The 22,694-nt window shown below is 42.2% G+C and overlaps 1 protein-coding gene across 2 annotated transcripts in view; it reads left to right on the forward strand.

Annotated features, from left to right (window-relative positions):
• Window positions 1-22,694, forward strand: part of LOC311516065 (DGAT1/2-independent enzyme synthesizing storage lipids-like) — a 65,373-nt gene that overhangs the window by 25,220 nt on the left and 17,459 nt on the right. The window contains exons 4-5 of one of the 2 annotated variants that reach the window (XM_084619699.1): window positions 16,711-16,904; window positions 22,426-22,486. In XM_084619699.1, coding sequence (XP_084475825.1) covers window positions 16,711-16,904; window positions 22,426-22,486 — 255 coding nt within the window. The remainder of the gene's footprint in view (window positions 1-16,710; window positions 16,905-22,425; window positions 22,487-22,694) is intronic. The other variant, XM_084619700.1, reaches the window with a different exon arrangement.

Raw genomic sequence — 22,694 nt, forward strand, 5'->3', positions numbered from 1 at the left:
GTATTTAGACTCCTCAGATCTGATATTGGACATAAACCACCATCTTTTTTGACAATCATGAAATATTGTGAGTAAAACCCTTTCTCCCTGAATATTTTTGAGACTTCATCTACTGGTCTCATCTCTGAAAGTTTGAACTTCTGATCTTAGAAGACTTGCATGGGAGAGGTCCCTGACTAGGCGTGAGTGGGGTAAAGTAGAGTCTCAAACTATATGGCATACCTGCTGTGAAACATTTCCAATATCCACTTGTCCATAGTTATCAAACCCCAATGGCAGGAAAAACTGCACAGCTGGTTTTCAAACAGTTGATTTCTCTTTTGTTGAACAGTCAGACTGCAGCTGCCTAGCAAATTGTCAAATTTTACATTTAGAACTAGTCTTGAAAAGAAGGTGGTTTCTCTCTTGATTTAGGCTTAAAATTTCCTCTACAATGTTGAGACAAATGTTGGGATGGGTATTGAGGATAATATTGTCTCCTCTCTGAAGAGTGTGACAAAAAAGAAGAAAAGGGATACTGCTGTCTTTGATATCTGAGAAAAGACATTCCAGTTCTCTTCCTCTGCTGTTGCTGGTAAAATCCCAGAGACCTTGCAGTACATCTTGTCTCCTTCATTCTTTCTAATACCTCATCAGGCTTTATACTAAAAAAGACCTCACCCCTCCAAGGGGAGATCTTCAGCCCTTTCTTTAGTCTCTGGTTGGAGATAAGAAGATTTCAACTAAGCAAAGCATTTTAAGAAAATTACAAATGAAACTGCTGTTGTTGGAAAATCTGAAGAGTCATAGCATGCCCTCAAAACATATTTAACAATCTGTTGGCCATGTGAAGCAATAATATTTGCTAACTTTCTCTCATCTTCTGATAAAAATTTGATGAACAGCTCTAATTTTTCCCATGAATGATATTGTTAGCGGCAATGACTGATAATTTGGAGCCCAAAGTAGATGACCAAAATAGTTTTCTCGCTAATATATCAATTTTCTTATGCTCTTTATGAGAAGGAATAGAATGAGTGGTGTTGCAATTCCTCTCAAGACCTTAACCTCTCAGTTCCCAGAAACTCAGCTCTATTCTGGACTCATCACTCAGGTTTTTACTGTATGCCAATAAAGAACTGTAATGAGTAGATCAGGCTCAAGCTTAGAGGGTGGGTACAGGGTATATCACTGTCATCACAACCACAAATCCCCAGAGAATACAGTCACTGATTACTTTATATACAATTTTAACCATACACTGACACATATCTTCCAGCTGCAGCGGCACAGGAGCCAGCAAACAGAGCTGTAAACAGGGGAGTCTGAGTGGGAGTTCTGCTGGAGGAGAAGGTAGTTACGAACAGGACCTAGGTGAGAAGGCGATGACAGACACAGAGGCAGCAGTGGTAGTGACCCAAGCAGTGGAAGACACAATGAAGGTGACTGGATGTGGAAGCTGTGGCATGTACGTGATCCTGGAGGGGGTACCTGAAAAGAGTCTCATCTGCATGAAGTGCCGCCTGATAGAGCTGATGGAAGAAAAGATCCAAGGATTGGAGATGCTGGTGGAAACTTTGCTTGAGTTTAGAAGGGGGTTCGAGCGGATCATGGAGCAAAGACATGAGGAGGCTGAAGGGAAAAGCTCAGACTTGCAGATGGAAGCAGGGTCAAAGAACTCTGAGAGGAGACTGCTGGGTGAGGAAAGTGGACAGTGGAAGCATATGACTAAGAGAACCAGGCAGAGGAAAAGACGGGCAAGTGAAGGAGAAATAGAGCTCAGGAACAAGTCTGCAGAGTTTGAAAATGAAGAAGGGGCACAGCAGGTGGTCACTGAAGGTGAAAGGGCAAGGAAGAAGAGAAGAGCCGCTAATTCTATAGAAAGAGGGGAAGAGTCAATGGAGATAACAACACCAAATATGAGCCCCAGGTGGGTACAGAATGGGTTGCAGAGGATTGGAAGGGACAATAGGAATTGAGAGGACCTGCAGCCAGAGGGAACAGGGGATAGACAGGAGAATTGCACGATCACCAGGAAAAGGCAGATCTACATGACTGGGGACTCCTTACTGAGAAGAATAGACAGGCCTGTAACCAGAGCTGATCCAGAGAACAGAAGGGTGTGCTGTCTGTCAGATGCTAAGATACGGGATGTGGACCTGAGGCTGAACAGGATCCTAATGGGAGTGGGAAAGAATCCACTGATTGTCCTTCATGTGGGAACAAATCATATGGCTAGATTCTCGCTGGAATGTATCAAGGGAGACTATGCCAGGCTGGGGAAGATGCTTAAGGAAATCGAGGCTCAGGTGATCTTCAGTGGGATTCTGCCTGTTCCTAGAGAAGGCAAACAAAGGCATGACAAGATTATGATGATCAACAGATGGTTCAGGCAGTGGTGCTATAAGGAGGGCTTTGGGATGTATGACCACTGGGAAGCATTCATGGACAGAGGACTGTTCTCTTGGGATGGACTTCATCTGAATAGGGAGGGAAATAGACTTCTAGGATGGAGGCTGGCACAACGGATTAAGAGAGCTTTAAACTAGGAATTTGGGGGAGATGGTTGGGAGATGTCCAGGTAATCTCCATGCCAGATTTTAACATTGAGAGGGAAGAAAACGAAGTAAGAAAGGATACAGCCGTGGGTAGGAGAATGGACAAAAGGAGGAAGGGTAGTGTAGATACCAGTCTAATAGGTGATACTGGCAGTAGAATGTCTGTGCCTAATCGGGTAAAGAATGTGAGCGAGGCCAAACAGCAAAAATTAAGATGTTTGTACACTAATGCGAGGAGCCTAGGTAACAAAATGGAGGAACTAGAGCTACTGGTGCAGGAAGTGAAACCAGATATTAGAGGGAAAACAGAAACATGGTGGAATAGTAGTCATGACTGGAGTACAGGTATTGAAGGGTATGTGCTGTTTAGGAAAGACAGAAATAAAGGCAAAGGTGGTGGAGCAGCATTATATATCAGGTAGACTGTAAAGAAATAAGAAGCGATGGAATGGATAAAACAGTCTGTCTGGGCAAAAATCACATTGGGGAAAAAAGCTACTAGAGCCTCCCCTGGGACAGTGCTTGGGGTGTGGTATAGACCGCCGGGATCCGATATGGATAGTGACCTCTTTAATGTTTTTAATGAAGTAAATACTAATGGGAATTGTGTGATCATGGGTGACTTTAACTTCCCAGATATAGACTGGAGGACAAGTGCTAGTAATAATAATAGGGTTCAGATTTTCCTGGATGCGATAGCTGACGGATTCCTTCACCAAGTAGTTGCTGAACCGACAAGAGGGGATGCCATTTTAGATTTGGTTTTGGTGAGTAGTGAAGACCTCATAGAAGAAATGGTTGTAGGGGACAACCTTGGTTTGAGCAATTATGAGCTAATTCAGTTCAAACTAAATGGAAGGATAAACAAAAATAGATCTGTGACTAGGGTTTTTGATTTCAAAAGGGCTGACTTTAAAAAATTAAGGAAATTAGTTAGGGAAGTGGATTGGACTGAAGAACTTGTGGATCTAAAGGTGGAAGAGGCATGGAATTACTTCAAGTCAAGGTTGCAGAAACTATCAGAAGCCTGCATCCCAAGAAAGGGGAAAAAATTCATAGGCAGGAGTTGTAGACCAAGCTGGATGAGCAAGCATCTCAGAGAGGTGATTAAGAAAAAGCAGAAAGCCTACAAGGAGTGGAAGATGGGAGGAATCAGCAAGGAAAGCTACCTTATTGAGGTCAGAACATGTAGGGATAAAGTGAGAAAGGCCAAAAGCCATGTAGAGTTGGACCTTGCAAAGGGAATTGAAACCAACAGTAAAAGGTTCTATAGCCATATAAATAAGAAGAAAATAAACAAATAAGAAGTGGGACCGCTAAACACTGAGGATGAGGTTAAGGATAATCTAGGCATGGCCCAATATCTAAACAAATACTTTCCCTCAGTCTTTAATGAGGCTAATGAGGAGCTTAGGGATAATGGTAGGATGACAAATGGGAATGAGGATATGGAGGTAGATATTACCACGTCGGAGGTAGAAACCAAACTCGAACAGCTTAATGGGACTAAATTGGGAGGCCCAGATAATCGTCATCCAAGAATATTAAAGGAACTGGCACATGAAATTGCAAGCCCATTAGCAAGAATTTTTAATGAATCTGTAAACTCAGGGGTTGTACCATATGACTAGAGAATTGCTAACATAGTTCCTATTTTTAAGAAAGGGAAAAAAGTGATCTGGGTAACTACAGGCCTGTTAGTTTGACATCTGTAGTATGCAAGGTCTTGGAAAAAAATTTTGAAGGAGAAAGTAGTTAAGGACATTGAGGTCAGTGGTAACTGGGACAAAATATAACATGGTTTTACAAAAGGTAGATCGTGCCAAACCAACCTGATCTCCTTCTTTGAGAAGGTAACAAATTTTTTGGACAAAGGAAACACAATGGATCTAATTTACCTTCATTTCAGTAAGGCATTGGATACAGTTCCACATGGGGAATTATTAACTAAATTGGAAAAGATGGGGATCAATATGAAAATTGAAAGGTGGATAAGGAATTGGTTAAAGGGGAGACTACAATGGGTCATACTGAAAGGTGAACTGTCAGGCTGGAGGGAGGTTACTAGTGGAGTTCCTCAGGGATTGGTGTTGGGACCAATCTTATTTAATCTTTTTATTACTGACCTTGGCACAAAAAGTACTAAACCTGATTGATTTTTCATTGTTTTTAAGATCCAAGGGTTTGGGTCTATGTTCACCTGTACCAATTGGTGAGGATTATTATCAAGCCTTCCCAAGGAAAGGGGGTGTAGGGCTTGGGGGGATATTTTGGGGGAAGACATCTCCAAGTGGTCTCTTTCCCTGTTCTTTGTTTAAAACGCTTGGTGGTGGCAGCATACTGTTCAAGGACAAGGCAAAGTTTCTACCTTGGGGAAGTTTTTAACCTAAGCTGGTAAGAATAAGCTCAGGGGGTCTTTCATGCAGGTCCCCACATCTGTACCCTAGAGTTCAGAGTGGGGAAGGAACCTTAACATGGTGGCAGAGTGGTGGGATCATTTTGAACCAGAAGCACAGCAGGATTTTAAAAGGTTTTGTAAAAGGTGATTGCAGCTGTTGATTCTGTCTCTCTGCCTGGGGGACAGAGCATCAGGCATAACAAAAAGATTTTTCTGTAGGCTGATAACAGCTATCAGAGACAAAAGGTATCAGGTTACAGGACAGCAAAATTTTAAAAGCCAGGATTTTTTTTGTTTTCTTTCTAACTCTCGGGTGTAAAGTTAGTTAAAAACAGAGAGGTTAGGATGATAGAATGCAATGTTCAACAGAAGCTGGAATTAGCCAGATTTGAGGCTGACGAAAGACAAAAGGGACATGAAGACGGGTAGAACTCAAACAGATGAAAATGGAGGCAAAAGAAATGGAGGCTGCCCACAGGAGAGAAATGGAGGCAAAGGAAAAAGAAATGGAGGAGAAGGAAAAGGAGAGGAAGCATGCACTGGAGATGGAGAAGGCAAAGGCTCAGCAGAATATACCTAATAACCCTAACAATTCTTCCCCAACAATCCACAAATGGGAGCGACTATGTCCACAGTATGATGAATCCAGTGATATTGCTGAATATTTTCTCACCTTTGAGAGACTGTGCACACTCCATCAAATTCCTGAAGCTCACAAGATGACCACATTGGTTGCAAAATTGACTGGAAGAGCTCTGGACATATTCAATAAGATGCCTATTGGGGAGGCTTCTGACTATAATACACTCAAGGATATGGTTTTAAAAAAATTTCAAGTTATACCTGAAACTTACAGAGTAAAATTTAGAGCCCTTAAGAGAGGACCTGGATGAAGTAATGTGGCTTATGTAAACCAGATGACAGATCTGTTTGATAAATGGCTCAACGGACGGGATGTAACTAGCTTTGGAGGAATACGGAATTTGATGATACAGGAGCAATTCCTGAATATGTCCAAGGATGATATAAAACAGTGTTTATGGGATAAGACAATGGACTCAGCAGGAAGTCTTGCTTCTTATGCTGATAAATACGAGCAGTCCCAGACCACCAGAGAGATGGGGCAAGCCAGAACAAAATGGGTGGAGGGAGGAGAGAGGAACAACCCTGGTCACAGTTGGAGTGGATACCAGAAGGGACAACCTCAGACCACACCCTACTACGGGGGGGCAGCCCAAGGCCCCAACTACACCCCAAGAAACACTCCAGACACTTTATTGTCCCCCCACACCATTCTCCAGCAACCCACCTCACCCCAGTGACCAGTCAAGTTGCAGTGGGGGAGGTTTAGATTGGATATTAGGAAAAACTTTTTCACTAAGAGGGTGGTGAAACACTGGAATGCGTTACCTAGGGAGGTGGTAGAATCTCCTTCCTTAGAGGTTTTTAAGGTCAGGCTTGACAAAGCCCTGGCTGGGATGATTTAACTGGGAATTGGTCCTGCTTTGAGCAGGGGGTTGGACTAGATGACCTTCTGGGGTCCCTTCCAACCCTGATATTCTATGATTCTATGATTCTATGTTTTAAATGTAACAAGCCGGGGCATGTAAAGGCCAACTGCCCCAAGAACCCCAACAGACTACATATCATTGCACCAGAATCACACCAGAGGCCCTCAGGCCCAGATGCCTCCCAGATACCCTCAGAGCGGAGGGAAACTGTGAGTGTGTGCGGGAAGAAGGTCACAGCATGGAGGGACAGTGGAGCACAAGTGTCTGCTATCCATGCTTCCTTAGTGGACCCCAATTTAATCGACCCAGAGGTACAAGTGACGATTCAACCCTTCAAGTCAAAGTCTTTTGACTTGCCTAGCCAAGTTGCCGGTCCAGTACAAGGGCTGGTCAGGAATGTGGACTTTTGCAGTCTATGATGATTATCCCATCCCCATGCTGTTGGGGGAAGACTTGGCCAATCATGTAAACCTAGCCAAGAGAATGGGAATGGTCACCTGCAGCCAGGCTAAGCAAGCTGTCACAACTAGCTCTGTTCCAGAAACTTCTACCAGGACCCGGTCAGAGGTGATGGAACCGGACCCCATGCCAACGTCTGCAACAGCAGTAGCGGATCCAGTCCCAGAGACCCAGATAGAGCCAGTCCCAGAACCAGAACCGGTGGAACAACGAGCACCAGAACCATTGCCAGCACTGAATCCAGTACTTGCAACCCCAACACCAGAGGACCCCACCGAACCTGCACTGGCAGCAGCAGATAACCCTACACAAGAGGCTCAGCCGGAGCCTGAAACCCAACATAGTGCACCAGCGGAGAGCGGTTCAACGGAAACAGTCAACGGAAACAGCCCCATCACCTGCATCGCTTCCAGAAGGACCAAGCCCACGTCCACAATCCAGTGAGGAACTGATGTCTCCAACATCAAGGGAACAGTTCCAGACTGAACAGGAAGCAGATGAAAGCCTCCAGAGAGCTTGGACGGTGGCACAGAGCAACCCACCACCTCTCAGCTCTTCTAACTGATCCAGGTTTGTTGTAGAAAGAGGACTTTTATACCAGGAAACTCTTTCTGGTGGACACCAGGAAGACTGGCATCCTCAGAGACAGTTGGTAGTTCCAACTAAGTACCAGGTAAAGCTATTAAGCTTAGCCCACGATCATCCTAGTGGCGTGAACAGAATCAAAGACCATTTGGGAAAGTCGTTCCACTGGGAAGGAATGGGCAAGGATGTTTCTACCTATGTCCAGTCTTGTGAGGTGTGCCAAAGGGTGGGAAAACCCCAAGATCAGGTCAAAGCCCCTCTCCAGCCACTCCCCATCATTGAGGTTCCATTTCAGCGAGTAGCTGTGGATATTCTGGGTCCTTTTCCAAAAAAGACACCCAGAGGAAAGCAGTACATACTGACTTTCATGGATTTTGCCACCCGATGGCCGGAAGCAGTAGCTCTAAGCAAGAGCAGGCTAAAAGTGTGTGCCAGGCACTAAAAGATATTTTTGCCAGGGTAGTTTGGCCCTCTGACATCCTCACAGATGCAGGGACTAATTTCCTGGCAGGAACTATGGAAAGCCTTTGGGAAGCTCATGGGGTGAATCACTTGGTTGCCATCCCTTACCACCATGAAACAAATGGCCTGGTGGAGAAGTTTAATGGAACTTTGGGGGCCATGATATGTAAATTCATAAATGAGCACTCCAATGATTGGGACCTAGTGTTGCAGCAGTTGCTCTTTGCCTACAGAGCTGTACCACATCCTAGTTTAGGATTTTCACCATTTGAACTTGTATGTGGCTGCGAGGTTAAGGGGCCATTACAGTTGGTGAAGTAGCAATGGGAGGGGTTTACATCTTCTCCAGGAACTAACATTCTGGACTTTGTAACCAACCTATAAAACACCCTCTGAACCTCTTTAGCCCTTGCTAAAAAAAACCTACAGGATGCTGAAAAAGAGCAAAAAGCCTGGTATGATAAACATGTCAGAGACCGTTCCTTCAAAGTAGGGGACCAGGTCATGGTCTTAAAGGCACTCCAGGCCCATAAAATGGAAGTGTCGTGGGAAGGGCCATTCACGGTCCAAGAGCACCTGGGAGCTGTTAATTATCTCATAGTATTCCCCACCCAACCGAAAGCCTAAGGTGTACCATATTAATTCTCTAAAGCCCTTTTATTCCAGAGAATTAAAGGTTTGTCAGTTTACAGCCCAGGGAGGAGATGACGCTGAGTGGCCTGAAGGTGTCTACTACGAAGGGAAAAGGGATGGTAGCGTGGAAGAGGTGAACCTCTCTATGACCCTTGGGCGTATGTGGCAACAGCAGATCAAGGAGCTGTGCACTAACTATGCACCGACGTTCTCAGACTCCCCAGGACTGACTGAATGGGTATACCACTCCATTGACACAGGTAATGCTTGCCCAATTAGAGCCCAACCTTAACGGGTGTCTCCTCAAGCTAAAACTGCTATAGAACGGGAGATATACTACAGATGGGTGTAATCTGCCCCTCTGGCAGTGCATGGGCATCTCCAGTGGTTCTAGTTCCCAAACCAGATGGGGAGATACCGTGGACTTAATGCAAGAAGGACCGAATCAAGAGTTCCATCCTGTCGTGTTTCTCAGACAGAAGCTGTCTGAGAGGGAAAGCCACTGCTCAATCACTGAAAAGGAATGTTACGCCATTGTCTACACTCTGGAAAAGCTACGCCCATATGTTTGAGGACAGCGTTTCCACCTGCAAACTGACCATGCTGTGGTACAGTGGCTTCATGCCACCAAGGGAAATAACAAAAAACTTATCGGTGGAGTTTAGCTCTCCAAGATTTTGATTTTGACATACAACACATTTCAGGAGCTTCTAATAAAGTGGCTGATGCACTCTCCCTTGAAAGTTTCCCAGAATCAACTGGTTAAAATTGTCCTTAAGATGTGGAAAATATTGTTAGTCTTTATACAGTTAGTAGTATATTTTAGAGGTGCATGTGTCTTATTAACTCTGTTTTCTCCTAGAGCTCCAGGAAGAAATCACAGCCAGTGTTTCACCCTATCTGTGATTTGGGGGGCATGTCATAAATATAAAGGAAAGGGTAACTACCTTTCTGTATACAGTGCTATAAAATCCCTCCTGGCCAAAGGCAAAACCCTTTCACCTGTAAAGGGTTAAGAAGCTAAGGTAACCTCGCCGGCACCTGACCCAAAATGACCAATGAGGGGACAAGATACTTTCAAATCTAGAGGGGGGCGGGGAACAAAGGGTTCTGTCTGTCTCTGTAATGCTTTTGCTGGGAACAGATCAGAAATGCAAGCCTTCCAACTCCTGTTAAGTTAGTAAGTAATCTAGCTAGAAAATGCGTTAGATTTTCTTTTGTTTAATGGCTGGTAAAATAAGCTGTGCTGGAGGGATTGTATATTCCTGTTTTGTATCTTTTTGTAACTTAAGGTTTTGCCTAGAGGGATTGTCTATGTTTTGAATCTGATTACCCTGTAAGGTATTTACCATTCTGATTTTACAGAGGTGATTCTTTTACCTTTTCTTTAATTAAAATTCTTCTTTTAAGAACCTGATTGATTTTTCATTGTTCTTAAGATCCAAGGGTTTGGTTCTATGTTCACCTGTACCAATTGGTGAGGATTATTATCAAGCCTTCCCAAGGAAAGGGGGTGTAGGGCTTGGGGGAATATTTTGGGGGAAGACATCTCCAAGTGGTCTCTTTCCCTGTTCTTTGTTTAAAACGCTTGGTGGTGGCAGCATACTGTTCAAGAACAAGGCAAAGTTTCTACCTTGGGGACGTTTTTAACCTAAGCTGGTAAGAATAAGCTCAGGGAGTCTTTCATGCAGGTCCCCACATCTCTACCCTAGAGTTCAGAGTGGGGAAAGAACCTTGACATGCCCAATGGCCTGTGATGGGATGCTAGATAGGGTGGGATCTGAGTTACTACAGAGAATTCTTTCCTGGGTGTCTAGCTGGTGAGTCTTGCCCACATGCTCAGCATTTAGCTGATGGCCATATTTGGGGTCGGGAAGGAATTTCCTCCAGGGCAGATTGGCAGAGGCCCTGGGGGTGTTTTGCCTTCCTCTGCAGCGTGGGGCACGGGTCACTTCCTGGAGGATTCTCTGCTCCTTGAAGTCTTTAAGCCACAGTTTGAGGTCTTCAATAGCTCAGGCATAGGTCAGGGGTTTGTTACAGGAGTGGGTGGGTGAGATTCTGTGGCCTGCGTTGTGCAGGAGGTCAGACTAGATGATCATAATGGTCCCTTCTGACCTTAAAGTCTATGATTCTATATCAAGTTTGTGACTGATTTATTAATTTATAGGAACCAATCTCCATACAGATCATGTGCTATCCATGTGCCACACATCTGTCATCCATTACATATCATTCACTTCCCTTCTATTCCCTTATCTACTAGCTACATATTTACAAGGCTACTGTGACTATTGCTGTGAATTCATGTCTTGTTCAGTGTTTCATTTCCTTGTTTGGAATAGGCTGACACATGGTGCCTCGTGTTGTTCTTTGAATGGCTGCCCCGACCAGCAAGCAATTAGCGATAGGATGGGTGAAAGTAGGAGAAACCTTCCTGAGGAAGAGGATACAGTTTGCCTATGTTTTTAGATATTGACTGAACTGATGTTGGGTTGGACCAAATAAGTTTTGCAGGTTGTGGTAAACCAATCAGCAAAGGTAGAGGAACTCTGGAGGACAAGTGGGAACCAAGAATATTCAATAGAGAAGGAGAAATTTTGAAGTCAAGGTTTGTAACTTTAAAATAGCCGCCATCCTTTCAATCAATTCTTGGAAGCTACTGCTTCCACAGATGGAGAGTAAGTAGTAGTTTTTTAAGTCCTTTACTTGGTCTCATGTGTTCTCAGTAAGATGCATAATACAGATCCAGTCAATAAAGCCAATGTGACCAAGGCCATTCTGGCCAGGATTCAGTCATCAGATCCGATTCATACCCTTGACGGATCTTGAGTCCCAATATCTCTTGTTATGATCAGGCAGATGAGAAGGAGCCAATGGTACCAGCTGATCTGAACTGGATATTACTCAGATAATGGTTCTGATCCTGGATCTGATAGTGAGAGTAGAGGTGACAGCAGTGGATCTTATAGAACGGATCATAGAGATAATATATGTGGAGATCCCAAAGGTGTCTTTGGAAGTGGAACTGGAGGTGAAATCACCATTCCTCTCTTCTCTTATTCTCTGGAGGTAAGGAAAGGCATGCTGAAGAAGAGCTCCTCTTATTTGTTCTTGATCTTTTTTTTGCATCTGAGATTGCTAAGGACTCAAGAGGGCTGGATCTGAGCCATTTCTGTGAGAGAATAAATAGGAGGATTGGAACCAGAATGTTGCACAAGAGTGGTTCTCACTGGCTATGGTTGCACTCTGTAAGCCGCAGGCTTAAGGGTAGCTTCCCTTACTTTGAAACTGGCAAAGTACCTTGATTACACACTGATTCCAAAGACTTTGATGCCTGTATCTTAGCTCTGCTCACAGAATTTTTATGTGCCATAATCTTATTCAGATTCATAGACTCTGGATCTGATGAATTTTCCATTCTTGGAATAGTTCTACTAACAGAGGTGGTTTCCATAGGTAGATTTCTCTCATCTTGTCTCAGATCTGCAGACCTGGAGACCTTCTTAGCCTCATTCTTCCCTTTCTCTGAAGGTGGCACAGCCGATGCTGCTGGAGTTGAAGGTGCCCTCAGAATGGACAGAGGTCATTATGTTTCTGTTTATCTTTCTGATCTGAAGGACCTAGAGCTAAAGATGGTCTGGACTTATCCCGTGGATCTGATGTCTTCTCAGATCCCTCTGAGCTGACAAATGCCTCCTGAAGGAGTACATGCAATCTATTCTGTCTCCCCTTCTTAGCTCTCAGAGTAAACATGATGCAGATTGAGCACCTTGATGGAGAATGTCTCTCTCTGAAGTAAGCACGGCATCAGGAATGTGCATCTGAGGCTAGAAACATCTTGGGTAGGAGACACAATGTTTGAATCCAGGGTGGTTCTTCAGCTCCACTGTTTGAATTTTTCCATTAAAATGTGTACTGTAAAACTAAACTACCCTACCTATGTAAACTAGAAACTAACTACAATCCTTAACTCTAACTTCATAACTACTAGAGGGCTTTTAAAGGATCAGAGCAAAAGTCCAGAAAGGTTCAGAGTCCATCATTGCAGGCCGCAGGAAGGAATTGGAGTGGCTATGGATCGCTGTGGCCCTTTGTATAGCCTGGCCCCTAGAATTTTCAGGACAACTGAAGCGGGCTCTGAGCACTGCTAGCTAGGTTTCATTGTCAGAGTGGCTTGGCTGATACATTTCACAAGTGGTAATATGCAGAGGCCACTGGGAGGAGAACTGTTTTCTTTCTTTCTTTCTGAGATTGGCTTCTTACTTCACTGTACTTCTTTGGTGTATAAGGAATTATTTTATATAGTATATTTCTTTATTACTGTAAATTTATGGGTGAATGACTTTTAAAGTTTAATGCTTCAAAAAAATTTCTGGTCATTTTCCACCATAATTAGGCTACCATTATTCCACTGGTAGCTGGAGGTTTGTTAATGCAATTCAAATTTACCTAGGAGCTAGTGGTTTGTTTGTCTATGCTATTCTCCTTAGAGGCTGTTTCAAAGTATAATCCCCACTTCCGATACTGCTCAGCATAATGTGGATGATTCAGTTTTTGTATTCATTAAAGTTAAACATCTTTCTAAGAAGTTTCTTTAAACCAACTGAAAATAGTTTGAGGAACTGAACTTTAGTAATCTTTATTTCATTTGCAACCCAAAATCTCAGAGCTACATTTGTGAACTCAGAAAGAAAAAAGGTAATAAAATTTTCTAATATACATCTGTAGTGTCAAAAATTCTTACTATCCTTAACATAATTTTGTTATTGGAGCAATTTGGATCATTTTTAATCTTGGTATTGGTCTCTTGGTATTCTGATATATACCATGTTTCCCTGTGTTGTGACTTTTTGCCCCTGTCTTCAGACTACAAGAAGTTATAGTTTATAACCCACTCAAAAGTTCTTAGCTTCTCAATAGGGTAATGGTAAGTTAGGCTTATTTTCAGGTGTTGTGTATATATTCTGGGTAAGCAACTGTGACTTTTTTTAACTCATTCAAATTAAGTGAGGGTGTTACCCAGGATTCTCTCAAACCAAAGCTCGGAGTAACTGTACTCTTTCAAGATAGTGTCAAGAACAAATCAATGGGTGACACACTGCATCCGTCTGATTAAAGTTTGGCACAAACCCAAAGTGCTTTCATCCAAAATTACTATTTTATTAGATCTCAAGCACAAAGATATGCAAAATGTTAAAGCGCCCCCAAATAATAGTTACCCACGGTCTGAAGGGGTCTCGAGTGGTCAGATGACAAAGTTCAAGTGGCCAGTTGAATGCCTGTCACTTTGGATTCCAAGAGATGTCCAGAAGGTCAAATCCAAATTCCTCAGACCTGTCTACCCCTTTTAGATTAGTAACTACTACAATTATATCAACAACATGTCAATCAAAGAAAAACCATTAAGCAAGCACGTTTTAAGCTGTTAGTCCTGCAGCTGTCTTTCACACAACAACAGTCCAAAGATATCTCTAGACTTCCTGTTTTTTTAAAAGATACAATTTCAGCACTTTCAAAGAAAGCTTAAACAGGAAGGCAAGCAGGGTCATGCCCAACTCCCATGGTCACTCAGCTCCCACCTTCCAGCTCATTTAGTTATGCTAAGGCTGCTACAAAGGCCTACTGGCTAGCTTAGCTACTTTTAGCAATGAGCACATTAACTGATATTCCAGTTACTGGCAATTGCCTAAAAACATTAGGCATTCTGCTGGTTGTCAAAATGTCTTCTAACAAAAGGAGCACACAAGAAAGGGCTGTTTAGTTTCAAGCTGTAAATTTATAAAACAATTCTGATTTCCAAGTGAGCCTCAGGCAAAGTCTCCAAAGTTTTTAATGTAAAAGTGAGAAAAACTATGGACCAAATTCTGCAACCACTAAAGTCAGAATTTGGCCTTAAATTTGTATCCATCAACAGATGCGGTAGTAGTGACTGAAAAATACAAAGACCATTCAGCACAGTCATGTCACCCTGCAGTAACTTCCCTGGTTTTATTCTATCTACTTTGTCTGTTCTATGTCTGGATAACTCCATTTATTGTGAGGCTGTTGAAGTAGGGTGACCTTGAGCCTGGGATGGTTTGGGGGGGGGGGGGAAATAGAAAAGAAAAAAACAAGAGGGGAAGAGCAGGTGGCAGTTTCCTTCCTGGAGTGCTGCTGCAAGCAGGCTAAACAGACAGTGGTAGAAACAGCTGGTGGAGTCTGGAGGGAGGTTGGCCAGCACTGGGAGAGAGGCAAGTAGTGAGCAAGGCAGCAACCAGGACAGGAAAGAAGGGATGCAGTAAGTGGAGAGCCAGGGTGTACGGGGAGACTTTGGCAAAGCAGTAAAGTGCCTGAAACCACTATGGCTTATTGCTAAAAGCAGCCAAGTCAGCAGGCTGTAAATTGGCCATTCAGCAGTGTCAGTTTAACCCAGGCAGGAGGGGAGGGGGTTTTTTTGGGTGCCACAGAGAGGGCAGCTTGACCCCGTGTCCTTCCTGATAAGAATTGTGTTGAAGTTGCTGATACATGCTTTTTAGAAGAGCAGGATGTGCCCCAGGAATGTCTATTGGGGCCTCAAGGCCGCAAAAACCCACACCTGGTTAATCGATAATCAGAAGGAGCCTGATAAATAAGTAGGAAAAGTTTGAGGTAGTGGGACTCTTCAGGACTGGACTCTCCCTCTGGATGCATCTTGTGTTCCCCACTGGCAGACTGGCTGCCGCTGTGCCACTCGAGAGCCACACTCAGCTTTGGTAATTATCAAGGGTTGGGGGTGTTTTACTAACCTGTTGCATATGTGTGTATAAGTGCTTGAGACTAAGTAAAGTTAAGCTTTAAGTGAAAGCACTCTTGTGTTGTCCTGTTTGTGCCAGCCATCTATCGGTCGGACGGCTGTGTCTCCCCTGATTTATTTCCTGACACCACCTCGCACAGAGTAAAAGTTACCAAGAGCTTTGGGTTGAAAGAACCCTGGGTAACAAGTGTATGGGACTCCAGTGGCTCAGGTGTGTCATTGAAGCGGTCCTAGGAACAGAGCTGAAATGGAATAAGGCCCGTTCAGGAGGGACAGGAAAGACAGAGATACTAGGAAAGTAGGGATAATCACAAAAGGGACAGGACCTGGGAAAAGGAAAGACAGTGGTATAAGGGGAAAAGAGGAAATGTTAAAAGAAGAACAGTATAGCTAAACGCGGAAAAATAGCTAAAGAGTCTCTAAGTAATCTAAGAAATTATTAGAAAAACATTGTTAGAAAACTCTGAGAAAAGTAAAGCAAGAATGAAATGTGAACAAAATAAGATGTAATAAAAGAGAAACAGACTTAAGAAATATGGAAAAAGTGAGCTGTAGCAAAAGTAAGAAAGTAGTAAGGACTTTAAAACAAAACATCCAGACAGAATCTTAAGGTGATGTGACAGGAGTAGAGAAATTGCCAGAGAGGAAAGGAACTATAAGCCAGAAAGTAACAGAGGAATAATCAATCTTCTTCAGTCAAGAAGCCAACACATCACATCAAGGAACAGAACCCTTTATTTAAGCTGGAACTCAAAACAGTAAACAAAGATTGCACAAGAGGATTGCTAAGGATATAACTAAACATCCTAAGAACTCTTCCTTCATATGCTGGGCTTCCAGAGGCTGAAAACTGAGAAACTGAAAAGTGAACTTATAACAGTGGGGTTATGTTCTAGTGCATTGTATTTTCTAATTCAAAATTCCGCTATTTCATAAATGTAAATTATTACCTATACATTTAATTATGTTTAATTAAGATAATAGTAGTTACTATACAGGTAGATAACAGTAATAGTTTATGGTGTAATCCCAAGTAGTTCCTGCTAAAACAACTAACTCTGATTTACTAGTGATTATTTCCCACTTAACTGATTTCTCCTTTATCCCAGCTGATTGAGATAAAACATAATTTGGCCTCTGCCTCTCTTTATTGCTCTGTTTCAGAACTCTACTCAATTGAGCTCATTATACTGATTATGACATCTCCAGTTTTTTCAGATATGTAATATGTAGCCACAATTAAAAAATGCTGAAGATATGTGTGTGTGTTTGATTGGGTTTAATTTTCAAAATATGAATTACGTAATGAGTTTAAAGTACCATAATGATCTGTACTGGTTATGTTTATTGCAGGCCTACAACTATATCTTAAACTGCTTACTGCAGTGAATGGGGGGAGAGAACAATGTGTTGAAATTCTGAAGAAAGGCAACTTACTGGGTGTTGCACCAGGTGGAGCTCGAGAATCATTCTTTAGTGATGAAAACTACGGTGTCTTGTGGGGTAATCGTAAAGGTTTTGCTCAAGTGGCCATAGATGCAAAAGTGGTGAGTGGTCTCCTGTGTGTGTGATGTAAATGTGTAACCCATTGATTGTTTTGTGTTATATGACCCTCTCTGTGCCTGAGTCATAAAGGATGCAAGACTAGCTACAGGACCTGGTCTGACACTTTCTCAGGATGCCTAGGAATATGAGTCACCTTGTTACCTCCCTGTCTCCAGCTAGAGAAAGAATTGCTTGTGCTTAACTGGGTTTCAGATCCCTGACACCACCAGTCTGTCAGTCACCCAAACAGTCTTCTTGAGGCAATGGGAGCCCTCACTATGGTTTGCAGGCTAATAGTAGGTGCATGCCAGTTCCCGAGCTGTTTTGAAGCATTCCCGTGTGATATCCAGCCCCTGTAACTAACCATTAACAGCAATACCTGGTTTGCTGTCTTCAAGAGGACAGCGTACATGCCAACTTGTTTGATTCATGTGAGGATCGGCTCCCATATAATATCACAGCACCGAGATATATTTATAGTGAAAACAATCATACATTTACTATCAAAGGCTAAGATTTCAGGGAGAGTGAGTAAGGATAATGATGGAAACAGAAAGGTTACATATAAAAGAAAATCCCTATATGCTTTCTAGAGACTAAACTTAACTTTAACAGGCTAACCATCTGTCGAAAAGCAGTCATTTCTCACCTAAATGTCCTTTACAGTGTTCCCAACCAGGGCAGGTTGGGATCTCATTTTCATGAATGTAATCATACTGCCCAATTACATCCTCAGATGCAGGAAAAAGTGGTGTCCTTTTTCCTTCTCCTTATATCCCTCCAAATCCATTGTTTGTCCCCCAAGTATGGATGACCTCTCTTTTCCTCCAAGGTTTATTCCCTGGTGTGCTGACTTCATGTTAACGTCACATCCTTATGTTGACTTGGTATGCAAACAGGGATTCCATTGTGTTGCTTCTAGAGATGTAAATTAATTGCAGTTAACTGACGCAATTAAAAAAAAATTAATCGCAATTAATTGCAGTTTTAATCGTACTGTTAAACAATAGAATACCAACTGACATTTATTAAATATTTTTGGATGTTTTTCTACATTTTCAGATATACTGATTTCGTTTACAAAGTGTACAGTGCTCACTTTATATTATTATTACAAATATTTGAATTGTAAAAAACAAAAGAAATAATATTTTTCAATTCACCTCATACAAATACCATAGTGCAATCTCTCTATTGTGAAAGTGCAATTTACAGATGTAGATTTTTTTTGGTTACATATGTGCACTCAAAAGCAAAATAATGTAAAACTTCAGAGTCTACAAGTCCACTCAGTTGTACTTATTGGTCAGCCACTTGCTAAGACAAACAAGTTGTTTACATTTATGGGAGATAAAGCTGCGCCCTTATTTGCATGGCACTTTTGTAGCTGGCGTTGCAAGGTATTTATGTGCCAGATATGCTAAACAGTCATATGCCTCTTCATGCTTTGGCCACCATTCCAGAGGACATGCTTCCGTGCTGATGATGCTCGTTAAAAAAAATGCGTTAATTAAATTCATTATTGAACTCCTCGGGGGAGAACTGAATGTCTCCTGCTCTGTGTTTTACCGACATTCTGCCATATATTTCATGTTATAGCAGTCTCAGATGATGACTCAGCACATGTTGTTACTTTTAAGAACACTTTCACTGCAGATTTGACAAGCCTCAAAGAAGGTACCAATGTGAGATTTCTAGAGATAGCTACTGCACTCAACCCAAGGTTTAAGAATCTGAAATGCCTGCCAAACTCTGAGAGGGACGAGGTGTGGAGCATGCTTTTAGAAGTCTTAAAAGAGCAACACTCTGATGTGAAAACTACAGAACCTGAGCCACCAAAAAAGAAAATCAACTTTCTGCTGGTAGCATCTGACTCAGATGATTAAAATGAATGTGCGTCAGTCTGCACTGCTTTGAATCGTTATTGAGCAGAACCTGTCATCAGCATGGATGCATGTCCTCTGGACTGGTGCTTGAAGCATGAAGGGACATATGATTCTTTAGTGGAGGGGTGGCCAAACTGTGGCTCGTGAGCCACATGTGGCTCTTTTACCATTAAAGTGCAGCTCACAAGCCCGCCATGCAACCCCCCCTTGTGCACCTACCAGATTGGGAGGGGGGAGCTCAGGACCTCTTCCTTGCAGTGGGGTGGTGGAGTAAGCGCTTCTGTCCAGCAGGAAGGCGGGGCCTCGGAGCTTCAGCCCTGTGGGGTGCACCATCTCCTGGCAGATGTGCCCGGGCTCTCAAACTTCTGAAGCTTGTCTTATGCAGCTCGGAGAGCCAGTAAGTTTAGCCATCCCTGCTTTAGCACATCTGGCACATAAATATCTCACGACGCCGGCTACAGGAGTGCCATGTGAACACCTGTTCTCATTTCTGACGCTAAACTGGGAGGAGTGGTAGATTCGCTGGAGGGTAGGGATAGGATACACAGGGACCTAGACAAATTGGAGGATTGGGCCAAAAGAAATCTGATGAGGTTCAACAAGGACAAGTGCAGAGTCCTGCACTTCGGACAGAAGAATCCAATTCATCGCTACAGACTAGGGACCGAATGGCTCGGCACCAGTTTTGCAGAAAAGGACCTAGGGGTTACAGTGGACGAGAAGTTGGATATGAGTCAACTGTGTGCCCTTGTTGCCAAGAAGGCCAATGGCATTTTGGGATGTATAAGTAGGGGTACTGCCAGAAGATCGAGGGATGTGATCGTTCCCCTCTATTCGACATTGGTGAGGCCTCATTTGGAGTACTGTGTCCAATTTTGGGCCCCACACTACAAGAAGGATGTGGAAAAATTGGAAAGAGTCCAGCGGAGGGCAACAAAAATGATTAGGGGACTGGAACACATGAGTTATGAGGAGAGGCTGAGGGAACTGGGGATGTTTAGTCTTCAGAAGAGAAGAATGAGGGGGGATTTGATAGCTGCTTTCAACTACCTGAAAGAGGGTTCCAAAGAGGATGGCTCTAGACTGTTCTCAGTGGTAGCAGATGACAGAACAAGGAGTAATGGTCTCAAGTTGCAGTGGGGGAGATTTAGGTTGGATATTAGGAAAAACTTTTTCACTATGAGGGTGGTGAAACACTGGAATGCGTTACCTAGGGAGGTGGTGGAATCTCCTTCCCTAGAAGTTTTTAAGGTCAGACTTGACAAAGCCCTGGCTGGGATGATTTAGTCGGGGATCAGTACTGCTTTGAGCAGGGGGTTGGACTAGATGACCTCCTGAGGTCCCTTCCAACCCTGATATTCTATGATTCTATGATTTCAAGGTGACATTGTAAACAAGAAGCTGGCAGCATTATCTCCTGCAAATGTAAACAAACTAGTTTGTCTGAGCGATTGGCTGAACAAGTATTTGTATTAGGTGAACTGAAAAATACTATTTCTTTTGTGTTTTACAGTGCAAATATTTATAATAAAAAATAAAGTGAGCACTGTACACTTTGTATTCTGTGTTGTATTTGAAATCAATATATTTGAAAATGTAGAAAACATCCAAAATATTTAAATAAATGCTATTCTATTGTTTAATAGTGCTATTAATGTGATTAATCATGATTAATTTTTTTAATCGTGCGGTTAATCACAATTAATTTTTTAATCACTTGACAGCCCTAATCAGAACCCTTTTAAATAAAAACCTACATTAAAACATTTACTCTATTGTAATCCCACAACCGTGTGAAGCTTTAGTAGAAGATATATTTTGTAAACCAGATTATTGTATATAAAAGAAATAGAATGGATCTCCCCCTAGAAAAGGAACAGTATTGAGGAAAGACTTAATTTGTATGCTTCAAACAGTGTTCCTCCAAGATTTCAGTTTAGGACGTAGCTAAGCCATTAAACAGTTTCAATGTATGCCCGGGGGGCCCTATGTGATCCCAAATGGAGTATCTGATTCTGCAGTGGTCTGTGTGTTTGAACTGTTGTCTACATCAGAGTTTCCTATACCACATTTCACAGGTCAGAGACAAACTGTACCTGCCAATAGCGTCGGGGGATGGAGTGAGGGTGGCAGTTTCAGCAGATGTTACTGAGCATGCTCAGTCTGTGTGAACATGCTCAGTACAAGCCAAGCAGCAACTCTGGTGGGGCATATGACCCCGCATGCCTCCTCACTCATCACCTCTGGCACACAGAACTGGTAAAGTGGGTGCAGTATCATCTTTTATTAGACCAACTTCTGTTGGTGAGACAAGCTTTTGAGCTATACAGACTTCTTCCTCAGGTCTGGGAAAGGTACTTAGAGAGTCATAGCTAAATTAGAAGAGAACATGGTCATGCTAAACTAAGGGACCATTCAAGGTGAAGTGGCCCATTAACATCCTTGTAGTCAGTTGACAAAAAGGGGGCTAGTGGATTACAGATTGTTATAAACCATAAATCCAGTGTCTTTATTAAGACCATGATTTTTAGCGTCAAGCAAAGATATGAATTTAAATTCAATATTATGAAAAACAAAGAGTTTGAATCAAATGTCAGCGGAGTAGAATGAAGAATTCTTCAAATGAATGTTTGTTTTACAATGTACAATAGTAGGCTGTTACAGGGATGTTGCACAAGAACTACATTCTCTGTTAAAGTGTGGTCTACACTATAACAAAATTTCAGAACCTCTGGTCTAATTTATGTCTCTGATAAACCTCTTGGGATAGGAACTGATGGGGAAAAAAAGTTCTGTACCATCCCAGGTGGGTGGTTGGTGCTCAATCTGTAATAATAATAATGAAGGAGCTGTCACAACATAAGGTTTAGGAAGGATATTTGCTTTGAGGTGATATGATCTCAATGTGTGCTTCTGAGAGACAATAACTTGCATCATATTTTGAAAGAAAAATAATTTTCTGAAAAATTACAACTTCTTAAAACTATTTTAAATATTAAAGGCATTAGAAAGCAAACATTCAATTAGGCAAGGTCATCCTTTCTTCTTGCCCCCTCTCCTAATATTTGCAAGAGTTTCATAATACAGATGAGACTCTTAAATTGCATAATCTGTGTATGTTTTATATAGGACTTTTGCTGCATTTTTAGAATCTGCTTGCAAGATTTTGTTACCAAAATAATATCTATATCTGGATTCTTTTTTATCTAACTCACTAGTATTCTAACTTCTTAGGCACTGAAAAAAAACTGCTGAACAGGACTCCTGAAACTGATAATTCTAATATCTGTGGAATTATTTTTTCTTGTTCTAAGTACTAATCTGTCAGCGTTGTTTTGGTGTTCATCGTGATGATAATGGAAACATGTGATTTAGGTTCAAAGAACCCTCAGAAAATGGATCCTCACCTGGTACATAAGTAGCTGTAGTTTCTCCTGACAAACACGTGACTCTTTTTGAGTTTCTAGTCATGATAAATTAACAGTTTCATTTTGATTTAATGGGATGGTAAAGTGGCCTGTAACCACATGATATAGATGCAGAATGACTCTATTCAAAGATGATGCAAGATTTAAAAGAAAAAACTAAGGCTGAACTATTGTCCATAGTCTTACCACTTCTTTTCCTTATTTCTTAGCCCATCATCCCTTTGTTTACTCAGAATATTCGGGAAGGCTATAGAACACTTGGAAAAACATGTAAGATTTACTTCATATGCATCTTTTCAAATTCGTTCGTAGAGGTTTTTTTATTTATATTTTCAAAATCAACTGTTTCTGGGAAGTACTCAGCTTGTGAATTTCTTTCTAATCTTGCATGCATCCAGCGAAGTGGGTATTCACCCATGAAAGCTTATGCTCCAATACGTCTGTTAGTCTATAAAGTGCCACAGGACTCTTTGCCGCT

The sequence above is a fragment of the Lepidochelys olivacea genome (genome assembly GCF_965140295.1).
Source record: "Lepidochelys olivacea isolate rLepOli2 genome assembly, chromosome: 2".
Taxonomy (NCBI): domain Eukaryota; kingdom Metazoa; phylum Chordata; order Testudines; family Cheloniidae; genus Lepidochelys; species Lepidochelys olivacea.